The sequence below is a fragment of the Diabrotica virgifera genome, chromosome 9 (assembly GCF_917563875.1).
Source record: "Diabrotica virgifera virgifera chromosome 9, PGI_DIABVI_V3a".
Classification (NCBI taxonomy): Eukaryota; Metazoa; Arthropoda; class Insecta; order Coleoptera; family Chrysomelidae; genus Diabrotica; species Diabrotica virgifera.
The window spans coordinates 170,861,845-170,877,010 of NC_065451.1; the positions used below are offsets into that span (position 1 = coordinate 170,861,845).

A 15,166-nucleotide genomic window follows, 5' to 3' on the forward strand; every position below is an offset into this window, starting at 1 on the left:
CATATTTGTTTAAATTCGTAACATATTTTACTGGGCACAAATTGTTCGCATGTACACCCGAGTAAAACAATTTTTTATTACTATTATTTATTATTAACAGTCAAATTTCTTTGTCCAAATGCTTTAAAATGATACTTATAGTATTTTTGTAAAAAAAATTCTTGGGCAGAGAAAAAACTCTACCAAAAACATTCGCATGTGCGCAACGTACATACGGGATATAGTTACCCGGCCCGGTAGACATTTTGAAAATTTCATTTTGGCCCGCGCTTTAAAGTATGTGCCCACCCCTGCTCTAAACTCTAAGAGGAGGAACAGTGTGAAGAAATAGATCTAACATGTTACATTCTAGAATAAATGAAACATCCAGATCTAGATACATATAATTTTATTTATTCTTAGATATACAACAGAAATAACATTTTGGCCTAACTACGCTTTATACACAGAAAACATAATAATATTTATGATATGACTCAACAAAGTCTAAAATTACATTGATACATGTTGAATCAAGAAGTTGTGCATTATTATTTCCAGAAAACTAAAATAATATCAAAAACATACCGATCTTTAAAAAATATAATAACCAATAAGGATAGGTAACAGCAAATTTCTGAAAGGCGATAAAACTGATATGACCATGTAATTTTATTATTATATATTTTAGGATACCTTAATACTCAATGGATTTTCCTTCAAAATAAACTGCTATAGTCTTTTTATTGTTCTTTTTGCGGATTTGCTATGTATTGTTAAAACATCAACACATTTAATGTATATTTAATTTTATAACAATCTTGGACGACTGAAAGATTAGTTGATAATAAATGTGAAACGAAAACATTGTACTAACTGGATTTGTCTGAAGGTCTGAATAGTACATCTGAATCATAGAAACTGATACTTTTGATAATTCCACTTACTGACACTAAGAACTAAATGAGCCAAATGGAATGCAAACAATAGTGCAAACAAGAAATTCCTTTAGAATATTGGGATGTAGTTATCGATTTTAGCCCTGTGTTTTTGAGCTACGCATTCAGCAATCCATACAATATTTCTGCATTCCTGTTCCTTCAATTTCAAGTAAGAGTAGAACACCCCAAAGTGAAACTGTTGCATGAAAGCATTGATGTTAAGACGTACTTCGTATTCAAAGAATTTGTCTTCCAATGTTTTGTCTCCCGGGTTGTTGCCAGCTCCTTCAAACAGTTTGGAATATTCAGCGTAGTATTCAGCAACTGCTTTAACTTGGTCGTAGTCCTCGGCTCTCACTAGAGCAGCCAAACCATCGGGGTTGAGTCTTCCACAGCGAGGGTACAACTTAGCACGGTCATCTTTGCTTAATTCAGTGCCAAACGAGTTGATGGTAATAATAATAGCACGTCTATCTGCCTCAAAAGCCAAAATTTCACACATGCTATCGGCAGTAGTACCTCCAATTTCCTTGCAGAAGGTATAAAATGCTTCCAAGTAAGCTTTGTATAAGGTGTTTCTGATGATTTCAATGTTCATTTCATCCAAATCTTGTTCACTGATGCAATCAACGAAGAATGGAGCAAGTGGTGTGTCCACCAATACAGCGTTGTATAACTCAGCTGGAGTAGCAGCTACGTGGATGGCTTCCATTTGCTCGAAGCTACCTAGAGGGTGACATTTAGGGATTAATTCACTGATTGGTCTCTGGTGAAGAGTTCCTGTAATAAGCAAAATTATGTTGTCGATCATGTAACTGTAGGTAATGAAGTCCATAAATGTCGAGAGAGGCTCTACTGCTTGGTTACGCATGTGCTGGAACTCAATCACGAGTTTTTCTCGAAGTCTTGAATCGATGACGGATACTGACAAAGGTGAAGGTTCATTGGCCAAAAAAGTTCCATAGTCAGTGCCTTGCAAGTGCAGTTTTAAATCTAAAACAATTAAATCATATTAATATTGTTGTACAATTAGATCCTTTATAGGTTAATGGTACGTATTTGTACCACTTGTAACTTGTACCGTAACTTAATACTAGGAGATTGTTAAAATAAGCAAAATTCCGGAATGACATGAGCGGCAAATATGCGCGATACAGGGCCGTAACTATCATTGGGACAACCGGAGCAGTGCTCCGGTGCCCCCAGACCAAAAGGGCACCTGTTTGGTTGGCCGTGCATAAAATGTAACAAGGTCAAATATACTTTTTAAAGTACTTTCAGTCAAGTTCTACTTCGAGTTGTCCGATTGTAATAAGTACATGGCATATTAATTCTAACAACTTCAATGACCGATTTTAACCTTTTTCACCTGCTCCATTATAAAAAATTTTGTCTCAAAATCTCTCCATGAAGTCACCTCATTTTAACAGCTTACAGTTTACTTGAAGAGAGCCTCTTAAAACTAACTGAAATGAGAGGACAATTTGAAACCTTCTTTCAAGAGGCTTCAAATATGTGTCAACGTTGGGGAATGCCAGTAGGGTTCGCTCCAAAAATAATGCAGAAGACGAAAAAACATTTCGATGAACTATGCGAAGATAAAAGACTTCAAGATACCAAGTCATTCTTTAGAGTAACCGTGTTTTACTCAATTAGCGACACATTATGCCATCAGCTAGACACTCGCTTTCAAACACTTAACGCAGTGTTAGATACGTACCAAATTGTTCAACCCGATTTTATTTTGAATGCAAACGAACAAAACCTTCAAAACGAAGCAATCAATTTCGTAAAACCGTTGTAAAACGTTTTCCAGATGATTCCAGTTACCCCCCCCCCCTTCCGCTAGGGGTAAACTCTCGAGCCTCCTCAGTAGGGGGCCGCTAGATCACGTTCGCCCCTGGGCCCTTAACATCATATTTATGGCCCTGGCGTGATATTGTAGTTCTCAGTACAAGTAACGCCATATTTTGATGAAATGGTTAAAATGACATCATAAAGTGGTACAATACAAATCGATACCAGTGAACGTTTTATTACAATCGTGAGTTGTCGCTCGATTTTTTCAGTTTTTAAAAATTAGGTAGTGATAAATTGAAGTAAAAAATAAGTATTATGTTTTATTATAAAATTATAAGGTTCCCTACTGACTTCTGTCTTTTTTGGAATAGTTTCTTGTTAAATTGTTGTAAATATCTATTAGAGAATATACGAGTATTTTCAGTTTGTTTTAAAAAAGGAGACTGTGCTACTTTTACTAAGAAACTGGACAAATTTCTAGGATGGGTAACCCAACAACAACCACAACAAGAGAAAACCACATGAGATTTGTTAACGCGGTTGACACTACAGCGAAGAAAACTGTACCTAGACTCCTAGACGATGTAAATAGTATGTCCTGGAATAGGATGAAAATGTAAGAAATTGTATCAAGAATACATGAAGCCAAGATCGAGAAATTGCGGACGAACTAATGCAGTTTGAATGCAGCCAAATGACAAAAATGGATAAAGACTAGAGAAACTAGAATTTTGTAAATCGAGGCCCTTAGGTATTTAGAAAACTTAGTAGTAGCAGACATCCAACTAGAGACAAAGTACCAATACTTTCCAACAGAGTGGCCTTCCACATTGTTGCACTATAAGAGCACCTAGCACCTAGAGACTGTGATCACACCACAAAAGTAAAACAAAGACTAAAACTACTGGGGTCTGCATGCCCACCTACATCTGAATACTCTGAGGAGTTTACTCCAGAAGAAATATCCGAAATTGTAAATACTAAAATAAAAAATAATAATATGAACTAAATAAACAAACCTAATTAATATTGATGATAACTAATTTTTAAGATAGGTTTTATGGATTGTTTCTTGAAGTTGTCAATAATTATTGTTCTGCTCTTGAAAACACCCTCTAAGAAAAACCGGATGTTCTTGTAATCCAGTATATTTCATCATCAGATTATATAATTTAGGGAATGTCAACTAGTGATGTAACTAATGTCATTTTTTGAACATTCGCGAATACGAATGCGAGTGCGAATATCTGCTACAGACATTTGCGAATGCGGAGGCGAATGCTAATATTCATTTTTTTTTATTTTTGTAATGTTTTTTAGATTTGGTCATGTTCAACGTCGAGACGTTAATCACCCAATACGAAGAATAGCTGAAGTGCAGATTCCTGGAAGGAGTAGGAGAGGAAGACCAAAGAAGACCTGGGGGGAGACGATAAGGCAGGACATGTTGGTAAAGGGGATTAACATTGATATGACCCAAGATAGAATTGTGTGGAGACATGTAATTAGGGAAGCCGACCGCGCATAGGGATAAGGCAAAGAGAATGATGAATGTTTTTTAGATTTATAATGAGAAGTTAATTGATATTTAGTATAATTCAATCTTAATCTTTATTACATAATACCAAACAATAAAATAACGTGAAGACTGATAATGTGATTATAAGAGGTTAAGTTAAATTTTCTTAATAAAAAATGATGGGAAGTGAATAGATTTTGATTTTATTAACCTAAGGGTAAAAACAGAACAAGTAGGTCGAGGTGGAGGTGTAGGTCGAGGTGGATGCTACTAGTTAAGTCGCGGTCGATGTCGACAGCACATAGCAAGAAGGTCACCTGCGCTGTCAGTCGAGCTAGAATCACTATTAAGTGAAGTAGTTTAATCAAATTTGAATGACAAAAAGACTGTGCTTTTGCGATGTTGTGTCAGTCAAGTGATGATAGTGATGAAATGTCAGCTGTAAATAATCAGATCCTCCTTCAAATTTCAAAAATTTACTGAATTTAATTACTTTAGAAATTCAAAAATAAACTGAATACAAAAAAAGGGATTCTATAAAAAGGATCAACTCAGATAGCGCAGGTAATGACAACTTGGCTTCGAACGAACGAATCACAGGGAAGTATCCTTGTAGGCCACACAGTAGACATCCATGTAAAACAAACTATTTTTATTTTAAAAAACGTCTATGTAAACCTCCCGAATGGCATCGCGCTAAACCTCCACCGCGACTTACCTGCTCTGTTCTCTTCCATTCACTACAATATGTTTGTTTTAGATGGATGTCGACATCCACCGCGACCTTCACCTCCACCTCCACCGTGACCTACTAGTTCTGTTCTTACCCTAATACTACCTTGAAATTATTTTTTTCCTGATATTCATATTCGCAAAACATTCGCACAAATTTCGCAAATTCGAATGCTTCTTCTTCTTCTTTTATATAGGCAATACTGCCTGTTTTTCTTCAGCGGTGCCTTTCATTCTGCCCCTAAGTTGTCATTTCATCTTTTCCTTGGGCGTCATATACTTCTTCTGCCTAACAGTGACTTGACCCTGGCTATTCTTACTATCCTTGATTCAGACATCCTGCTTATGTGTTCATTCCACTCTTCTTTTCTGTTCTTTACCCAGGTATTTATATTGTCTACCCCACATATGCTTCTGATTTCCTCACTTCTTACCCTATCCTGTAGTCCTTTTCCAGCAATCCTTCTTAAGATCTTCATTTCATTGGTCTCCATATTCTCATTCATTTGAGTGCGAATATGCAAAAATATGTGAATATGTATTCACGAATGTGAATATGTACAGTTAAGTCCAGAGTTCTTTACCTGTGCGTCATCATTTAAAGCATGTGAAATAAGTCGCCAATTTACTAAACGCAACAGCAAGTGACAGAAAGTGGCTACTGTTCCCTTCACGGGTTATACATATTATAAAATTTGACGTTATCAAATAAATAGAATGTCAAAAAATGTACGTTTTGCTTTTAAATTTTGGTGTAGAATTACAGCTACATTTGAAGTAAGTTAACAAATTCTTTTAATATTAGTTATTAATAAATGAATAAATAATTTATAAAAAAATTCAATAACATATTTTCTTTTTGTAATTTTATTCACTTTGGCGTAAACCTAAACACAGCCATTCCTTAACTGTGTGAATTTTGTATGTTGTAAAAATTAAATAAAATAGACCTACCGTAAAATTTCAAACTCCAATATAAAATTAGATGTGAAAACAACTGTGTATGTGATATAAAAAAATTCAAAATGCAAAAATTCGACAAAAACAGCAAAAAATTCAACAGACTGACAGCCATAAAAGTAAACAAACCAGAAACGTACAAATTGTACTTAAAATCTGAAAACATGCCCAAACGTCTTTTTTTGTACATATCTCTTTTCAATGTACTGAGTCTAGAGCGTTCATAAAATGAAAACATGTTTTTACTTAATAACAGGAGGTAGCTGGTTTGTCTTTAGTTTCATGCATGGACGAGAATGATGCTAGATAAAAAGTAGGCGTTTTATCTCGCCAGGGACGCCAGGTATTAATGACGCATGGGTGAAGAACCCTGGACTCAAGTGTACGAATATTTGTTACATCACTAATGTCAAATTATGTGTCTTCCAAACTTGTAAAGAGTTTTCTGTTCTCTCTAAATATGATAGTTCTCTAAATACTATCTAAATACCACCAATACTGTTGTATTTATACATTCAAAACAACCAACACACTGGGATCTATTCTGTCCAGAACCCAATCTAACAATACACAAGAGAGATTAAACATCACCAAAATGCAAACATGCCTGGGACTATGAGCACAGAGTACAATGAAAAGATACATCAATAATCTTGAAAGAAGCAGACATGAAAAACAAAAAAATCAAAGAAGCCCCTCTCATATAAGTTACCGAAGAAAAGTGTCTCGCAAACTCAGCAGAATGTAGCAGGCTAGTTGCAAATATTAAAATAAGAAATCAGTACACTATATGAATGTTACAAATAACAGGCAGATATTAAGCACAGTGACTTATTAAATCATGCCTAAGAATTTTCGCACTCAGCCGCATTTTGTAAAAAAAGGAACCTATCCAAAACCATCCTGGGTTTCAGTAAATGTCGTAGACATTTACTTAAAAATAATGATAATACAAATAACATACTGGACAAAGAACAGACAGATTAAAATAAATGGCTACATTGTTACATTGTTGTATTTAATAAATAAGTGTGCTTGATATCTGCCTTTTATTAATAAAATTAATGCATTCAAGCATTCAACTGTATCTTTTAATACACTATATTTTTTCATGTTTTTAAAGTGGCTCCATAGGAATGTTTTTTCTTTCCAGATTTATATTGAATGATAAAAAATAAGTTTATGTATATTTGAGTATAGTATCTACACAATATAATTAAGTACAAGTACAACTGTAAAATTGGCGAATGGATTTAGTCAATAAACCCAAACAAACAACAACTACAACTGCACAGCTGACACAAATATTTATTTTTAATGATAATAACAATAAAGAAGACAAGTTTTTATTCTCAAGATCCACAAAATGGCCAATTCAACCTATCACATTTCTGTAAACACATTTCAGTGCAGCATAAGCCAAGTTTGTGACTTATTCTCAAAAAATAGTAAATTGATATGACAACGTAGTAATTTGTAAAATTAAAATGACAATTCTTCTGATATATGCGTTTTATTCACTTGGTAAAGATTTTCATTACTGTGTGCCAACCCTTCTTAGAAAATATTATTGTGTTGTTTAGGGGCACAGTTATACAGTGGCAGTCCCGAAAAAAATCTTTACAAATTCTACAAATCAATAGTTTGTCGCATTAGCTTACTCTTGTACCACTTTTCACGTGGGCGACTTCTTGAACCTTATTCTGGGGTGTCTCACGAATGTGATTATACAAAAAAATCTCATGCGAATATTTTTTCCGGCGAAACCGCCATTTTCACCTTGTCTATATGCACAATATAATAGATAGATATGCACAGGTAGAGCGCATCCTAGGGGTAGACCATATACTATAGTAGCACCTTTAAATGAATACTCTCGGTTTTCAAGTACAGAGTCCTCGCTTCTTGAAAGAGTTCGATTCTGCCAGTCGCTAGTTGTCTACTGAAAACCTTTTGTTTCATTTTGTACATTCTAGAAGCTTTTTTAAAACATGTGAAGCTTTTTTAAAACATAGAAACTTGGATTCAGATAGCACGGATTTAGCAAGCTAGTGGAAAAAGAGAAGAAAAAGGTTTAAGTAGATCTAAGCAATCTGGGAGTCAAGATAGTAAGCTGTAACTGAGCATTGGTCTGTTCAGAGGCAGACAGTTGATCAGGTGTTGGCCAACCATAGCCTGTAGCATCCTTGGCAAGTAAACATAGTAAATGTAGTAGAAAGACAGAGATATATAAACATCCTAGAAAACAGATGTCATATATGAATGCTCGCTTGTAAATTTCAAGAAATATGATCAAATCAGTGAATTTCCATTTCCGATTACTATAATTGCTTGATACCAACCTCATATTAATTCAACTATACACTGTAATTGCGACCTTGAATCTAAAATTGAATCCCATCAAACATTCTTGTATAAATATAAAATAAACAGGATTTTTTATATTGTAATAGGGGCCTTAAAACAACAATAGACAAAGGCAAGGGATTAATCATCTATGAATTTCCAGATAATTAATAATATTGACTCCTGTTTAATTATCAATATTATCTTAAGGGTAAAGAATTGCAAGAATCCTTGACAAAACTATTACTATGAAAATAAAACAGTACCCCTTTTGTCTTTGCAGAAGTAAAAAAAGAGGTTAGATAACTTTAATGCATCACTTATTTTGCGAAATATAATAGTTATATATAATAAAAAAGTGAAACTTCTTAATAAAATAAGTAAATCACATGAAATTTCTTGATTGCCTTGCAATTATTACCTTCTTAAACCTACCTTCAAGAGTTTCACACTGGACCAAATTCAAATAATCGGATTGTTTCAGGATCCCACATTTAAAGCCACGACACAGGCCTTCCAAATAACCGTTGTCGATGTTGAAAACGCAGCCCTTCATGGTGAATTATGAAGAATTTTATTAAAAGGACTGCAAAAATATCTCACGGGATAAAAACACCTCACCCAAGTGTCATATGATTATTGTCACTGTCAAATAGTGCACGTGACGTGACGTTTACTTGCAGTATAGCCAACAAAGTAAAAAAAATCACTTAAGCCTGTAAGGTATGTTGCCTGACAATGGGCGAGGTTCGCCAGAAATAATCCGTTCAACTGAACAGTGGCGTTTCAGCACAAAACTGCTTTTCTGTCCAGAGACATGTTAACCATAGACGAAGCTAGTCATAATATATGCCACTCAATGTATGGGTGTAACGCCGATATCAAGGACGCCATTGGTCAATATTCATTTTGAGTGGTCTACTATCTTTGTCCGTCATATGAGCGGTATCGCTTAGTAAAAAGAGAAAGATAGATAGACCACCGATCGACTGCCGCGCGTTACGCTTTTTTGCTCAGTATGCCTTGTCTACGGTTAACATGTCTCTGTTTCAGTCACCGTGGTTTTAGCATAGATATAATAATACGTAGATTAGGGAAGGGAAGGAAAATAGCGTAACGCGGAGCAGTTCGGGTCGGTGGTCTATCTTTCTCTTTCCACCGGCGCTTAGCTTTCTCTCTCTAGCAGCATATGATGGCCGCTGCCGCTGTGTCTGTGTCGTTCCATTACTCCCACCTCTTGATAGATACGCTCACACTCGTACGACAGACAAAGATAGCTAGACCACTGTACTTGATATTGGCTTGGCGTCACACCTTGATGCATTGAGCGCATAGATATAATAACACATAGATCAGGCAAGGTCCGAAAAATAGCGTAACGCGGAGCAGTTTGGGTCGCTCTCGATCTGTCTCTACCGGCGCTTAGCTTTCTCTCTCTAGCATAATATGCGTATCTACCAAGAGGTGGGAGTAATGGAACGACACAGACACAGCTGTGTCTTGGGATTTGGAAAGCGTCAACCATTCATTTTCCCCCGTCGTACGCCTCTGGTAATAGACAGAAACGTTTGTTTAACATAATTTAGTAGTTTGTACAGTACATATATACTTCCTGCCAAGTATAAAACGTATACGACGAATAGTTTTCAAATGCTTAGCAAAACTAGTTTTTAAATTATTAGATAAAACACCCTGTAACTCAGTAAGCAACCACTTTTTATTTAAGTGTTTTAGGTTTAGGTTAAATCTTTGTATGCTTTACCTTTGTGCTAAGGTTTCTCCAGTTACTATATGGACAACTATTAATGAAACACGTATATAGATTCGGGTTAGAACGTCCTCCGACGTTGTACGATGCCCAATTGCCATCGCGTCCTATCATTACAATCTTCTTCTGTTAGTCCTCGTTCTCTCATTGATCTTCGAACTCCTTCCATCCACGATTTCTTTGGTTATCCTTGTTTCCTGTGTTCCGGTGGTATCCATTTTGCTACTTTCTTTGGTAGTCTTTCTTCTGGCATTCTTTGAACATGCCCATACTATATAAGCTGTTTTCTATCTATGCAGTCGGTCACAGTTTCTTTTAGACCCATTTCTTCCTTAATTGTGTTGTTTTGAACCCTATCAGGTTTCGTTTTTCTAGCTGCTTTTCTTAATGCATCCATTTCTGTGGCTTCTATTTTCCGTATTTGACGTTCTTTCAGACGTCACGTTTCAGATCCGTACAGCAGTGTGCTTTTTATCATTGTGTCATATATTCTCAATTTTCTTTGGTTTCCTATTTCAGTACTCCATTATATTCCATTATACAGGTATCCACCCACAGTGTTCACATCGTTTTATTGTTTTCCAGTTGCAGATCAGTAGTTTCCTCTCCTATGCAGAGGTACACCGTCTTTTCCATATTCATTATCAGACCCCATTTTTCAAATTCCTCATTCAATTTTCGTGTTATGTACTCGAGATCCTCTTTGTCATTTGCACATATTACTTGATCATCGACAAATTGGAGGGTATACAAACAAGTGTCATCGTCCACCTGTATGCCCATTCCTTTGCATTTCGATTTCCACTTTACCAATATAGATTTTAAAAAGTGTCGGTGATATGCAGCACACCTGTTGTAGGCCTTTATTGACTCTGAATGGTTCAGATATTCTGTTGCCTAATTTTATCTGGGCTTCCATGTTGTTGTATACAGTGATGAGCACGCTAATAACCGGCAAAATAGCTCAAAAGATGGAACACATATTGCATTGCGAAACAAAAAACAAAAAAAAGAGATGAAACTAGTGGAGGTGGAAATTATCGTTATAAACGTATTAATTAACATTACATTACTTAGTTTCCCACCTTTAGACGTCTGTGACAGGAGTTTTTATAAAATTCTACTGTCACAGTGACAGTTTTCATACTCCTCTGATACGTCTAAAGGTGGGAAAATATGTAATGTTATTAGACGTTTATAACGATTATTTCATTCATAGGAGATTCTGACCAATAGAAAGCTACAGAAATCTAAATTAAATCGATAATTTTTGATAATTTCCCGTCGTCAAGTATATTACGTCAGATGCCCTTCGTTGCTACGAAAAAATACATTCAGTGACATTAATGATAATTAATGTTTTAAAAATTATAAAAGTGATGACTTTCAACCGTGATATTAATATTTATAACAACTGTTTTTTTAATTGTACTAATTTGTACTTACATAAATAAATTACAATAAAATTTTGATTTTGAACAGTTTTATTCATGAAATAATCGCAACAAATTGCACTCGATCTCTAAAATTAATATAGAATTTTTGCCGTCGTGACACTTTGACATAATTTCACTCGCCTTCGGCTCGTGAAATTAAAACTGTCAAAGTGTCACTCGGGAAAAATTCAATAATTTTAGAGCTCTTGTGCACTGATAATTTCCACTTCCACTAGTTTCATCTCTTTTTGTTTCGCAATGTATTATGTTTTCCACCTTTTGAGCTATTTTGCCGGTTATTAGCGCGTTAATCACTGTAAATTCTGAACGGCCTTTATGAGTGTATGATTGATTGAAGTTTCCTGGAGTACCTGCCATAATTTCGAGATAGGTATGTTATCATATGGTTTTTCTAAATCTATGAATGTAAGGTGTGTTGATCTATTCCGTGCTAGTTTCTTCTCTATAATTTGTTTCAAGCATGCACAACAAGTTGTCTGTGCAAGATCTACCAGTTCGAAACCCGCTCTGCTCCTCTTCCTCTTGGTTTTTGTATTCGTCTTCGATCATGTCTCTGATTATTCTTCTATAGATCCTACTTACCGTACTCTGTTACCTTTCTTTTATATATTGAGGTTATGAAAGCCGTTTATTTCCAGTCGTCTGGGATGCTTTCTCCATTGACGTACTTTGTGAATATGTATGCAAGAGATCTAAACAATTTCTACGTTCCGTTTTTTATCAATTCTGCTGATATTCCGCCGGGGACGGGGGATTTTCCATTTTTAAGCTGTTTTACTGCTTTAGTCACTACTGCTACATCAATTAGTAGGGGAGAGTTGGACAAAACCGGGTACCACTCCAAAAACCGTCTGTATCTTTTGCTATGTGAGAGTAGCAAATGTTTGCTGCAGATTGAAATATTCTCAAATGACTTAAGTTTGATATGCCAATGTCAATTTTTAAAAATATTCTTAGATTTTTAATTTTTTTTATTTTTATGAGAATATTGCAATATACCCGGTTTTGTCCAAACGGTATGATAAAACCGGGTAGTAACTTAATTACCATGTAAAAAGACTAATGGGCAGAAAATAAAATATTTATTAAAAGTAAGTGACCAAAAATCGAAAATCTATGAACAGAAGTCACAAATAAAAACTTCATCTACAGCCGGTTCCTAAAAAAACTGATACGACTCTTAGTAAGATTTGATCATGTTGAGCAGTGTATTTGATTGATCTGACATTATATTTATTATGACATACAAATAATAAAATAAACAAACAACAAACAACTGATTACATATTATGTTAATTCATAAATTGTACTAATTATTAAGGTCTAAATGTTTATATTATTTTAAATCTATCTAAACTTTTATATTAACTATCTAAATGATAGTTTTTACATCAAATAGATCACATAATTATTGTAAACGTGGATTACCTATACAACAAAACAAATTAATATTCAATTCAGCCCTGTAACTTATTAAAATAAATATTATAGAAGTTTTCAGGGACTTTCAGCACTCGGTAATAATGTAGTCTTTCATTCTGAGTTTAAATTTTTCAAAAATATTTATTAGTTTTCTCAGGATTCGAAGAAAACGAATACAATTAAAATACATTGAGAATTTTGACATGCGTCACAATTTTGCATTAACTCAATGTAAAATTCTAAACTGTTAAATTCCAGCTTCCCTAATTATTTGACATCAAAAGACATTAGAAACTATTTGTAGAGGATTGAAATCTGTATTGAAAACAACTGTTAAAATTGGTCTACGTAATTAAACATATTCCAAAATTTTGTAAAAATGTAATACATTTCAGTTTTCAGCCCAAACTTAGGCCACACACAATGCAATAATGTTCACATTTTTGAACTGTCAATATTTTTATTTTATCATCTATTGTTTAAAAAAAACCCAGTTGATAAGATACTCTCAGTTGCGGAGAAAGTATTATAATATTAATAATAAAGATTAATAATAAAGTCTAATAACCGTGGAACAGAATAAGCTATCTGACAAATTTTAAGATTTGGCAGTGACATTGACAGTATGTAAATATTAAGTATTTATCCTTCAAAATACACTGCTCAATTTTCTACAAAATACGCTTCAAGAGTCGTATCAGTTTTTTTTGGAACTAGGTGTACATCATCATACGCACTACAGGCGGCATAAGCTCATTTGGTGCAAGACACACATTTTATCCAGCCTTTCTTCGCATTATAATTTGAAAATAGTTAATTGTAATATAGACACGCATCGTCATTATTATCTTCTTCTTCCAAACTCTCCAAAATTTTGTTTTTGGTGCAGCCCTTTTTACCACGTTTTTTCTTTTTTTTTTGTCCAGTTCATTTAGATTTAATTTTTTTACGACTGGAGATTTTTTTTAATTTTTCCTACTAGCTTTCTTACTAGCTTCTTCAACAGAAGAAGCCACATGTTGTAGTTAACTGAAAACAAAAAACCACTGCAGAAACTGGAAGTAACAACAAGTCTGATAAAATCAGGTACCCGGTTTTGTCGATTTTCGGACTACCCGGTTTTGTAAAACTCGTAAACAAGACATTAAATGTTATTTAAATTTTTAAATTATGAAATAATACTCAAAATTTTTGGCCGAATTAAAGGTAATATACTAGGTCACATGTATTAAATTTTGCAATGGCCATTTATTCATTCGAGGAGAAAACAGCCATAAACTAACCTTAAAAATCAAGTTTGCTGTATCAAAAAACAGGTGAGGTCTTTCCGGCACAGATTACTCAAATGAGGTAGAAATGAATACACACGACTGTTGGTGGTAAAGGGACACTAATAATTTTAACATTGTCTAATGCCTCCTCTACACATCAGCAGACGTGTCCGCGGACGGCATCTGCTTATGCATCCGCAGATGTGTAGATGGGGTAATTTGATCGTCTGTTGTTTACCTCGGACCTCTACGACTCATTAGTTTTCGCAGTGAATTCAAAGTAGATACTGCGTCACCCGAAAATTAACACAGACTGAACGATTTACAGATGTGTACCTACAGATGTGTGGTCACCTCGTGACGATACATCGGCAGATGCATCCGCAGACGCGTCTGCCGATCTGTAGAGGAGGCATACATAGATAGCAGCAGACAGTTAGAAGAATTAAGGGGTACCCGGTTTTATCAACCTACCCGGTTTTGTCCAAATCTCCCCTACTTGTTCGCCTTCTATATTTATTTCATTGTGTGCTTGATCTTTGTATTCTGTTCTTTCTTCGGTAAGTAGATTCTTATAATGATCTATCCATTTTTTTGTTGGTATTAGCTGTATTGGGTTGTAGGATTTTTTATCGACTTTTATATTTTTAATGAATTTCCATGCTTCACTGCATTGTCTACCTCCGATATCAGTATCTATTTCTTTGCACTTTTTATCCCATGTTTCTCTTTTTCCTTGCATGATCTTTTGCCTTGTGTCTTTTTTCTTTTCTTTGTATTTTCTGAGATCTTCATCTTTTTTTGTGTTTAGCCATTTTAGATATAGCTTTTTTTCTCTAACCAGTTCTTCAATTTCAGAGTTCCACCAATATTTATTGCTTCTGGTTATTTGTCTAATTCCCAAGGCTTCTTTAGCAGATTTTCTTATACTGAGCAGTGCTTTTTCGTATGCCTCCTTTCCGGTAAGACCC

General features: G+C 34.8%; 1 protein-coding gene across 1 annotated transcript; it reads right to left on the minus strand.

The window, feature by feature from the left end:
• Nucleotides 1-371: 371 nt before the first annotated feature.
• Nucleotides 372-8,940, minus strand: LOC114337042 (V-type proton ATPase subunit d). The gene is made up of 2 exons (XM_050661544.1): nucleotides 8,713-8,940; nucleotides 372-1,913 (listed from the first exon to the last, which is right to left on the minus strand). Exons 1-2 carry the CDS (start codon nucleotides 8,831-8,833, stop codon nucleotides 988-990), a joined length of 1,047 nt encoding a protein of 348 aa, XP_050517501.1. The 5' UTR covers nucleotides 8,834-8,940; the 3' UTR covers nucleotides 372-987.
• Between the last annotated feature and the right edge of the window lie 6,226 nt (nucleotides 8,941-15,166).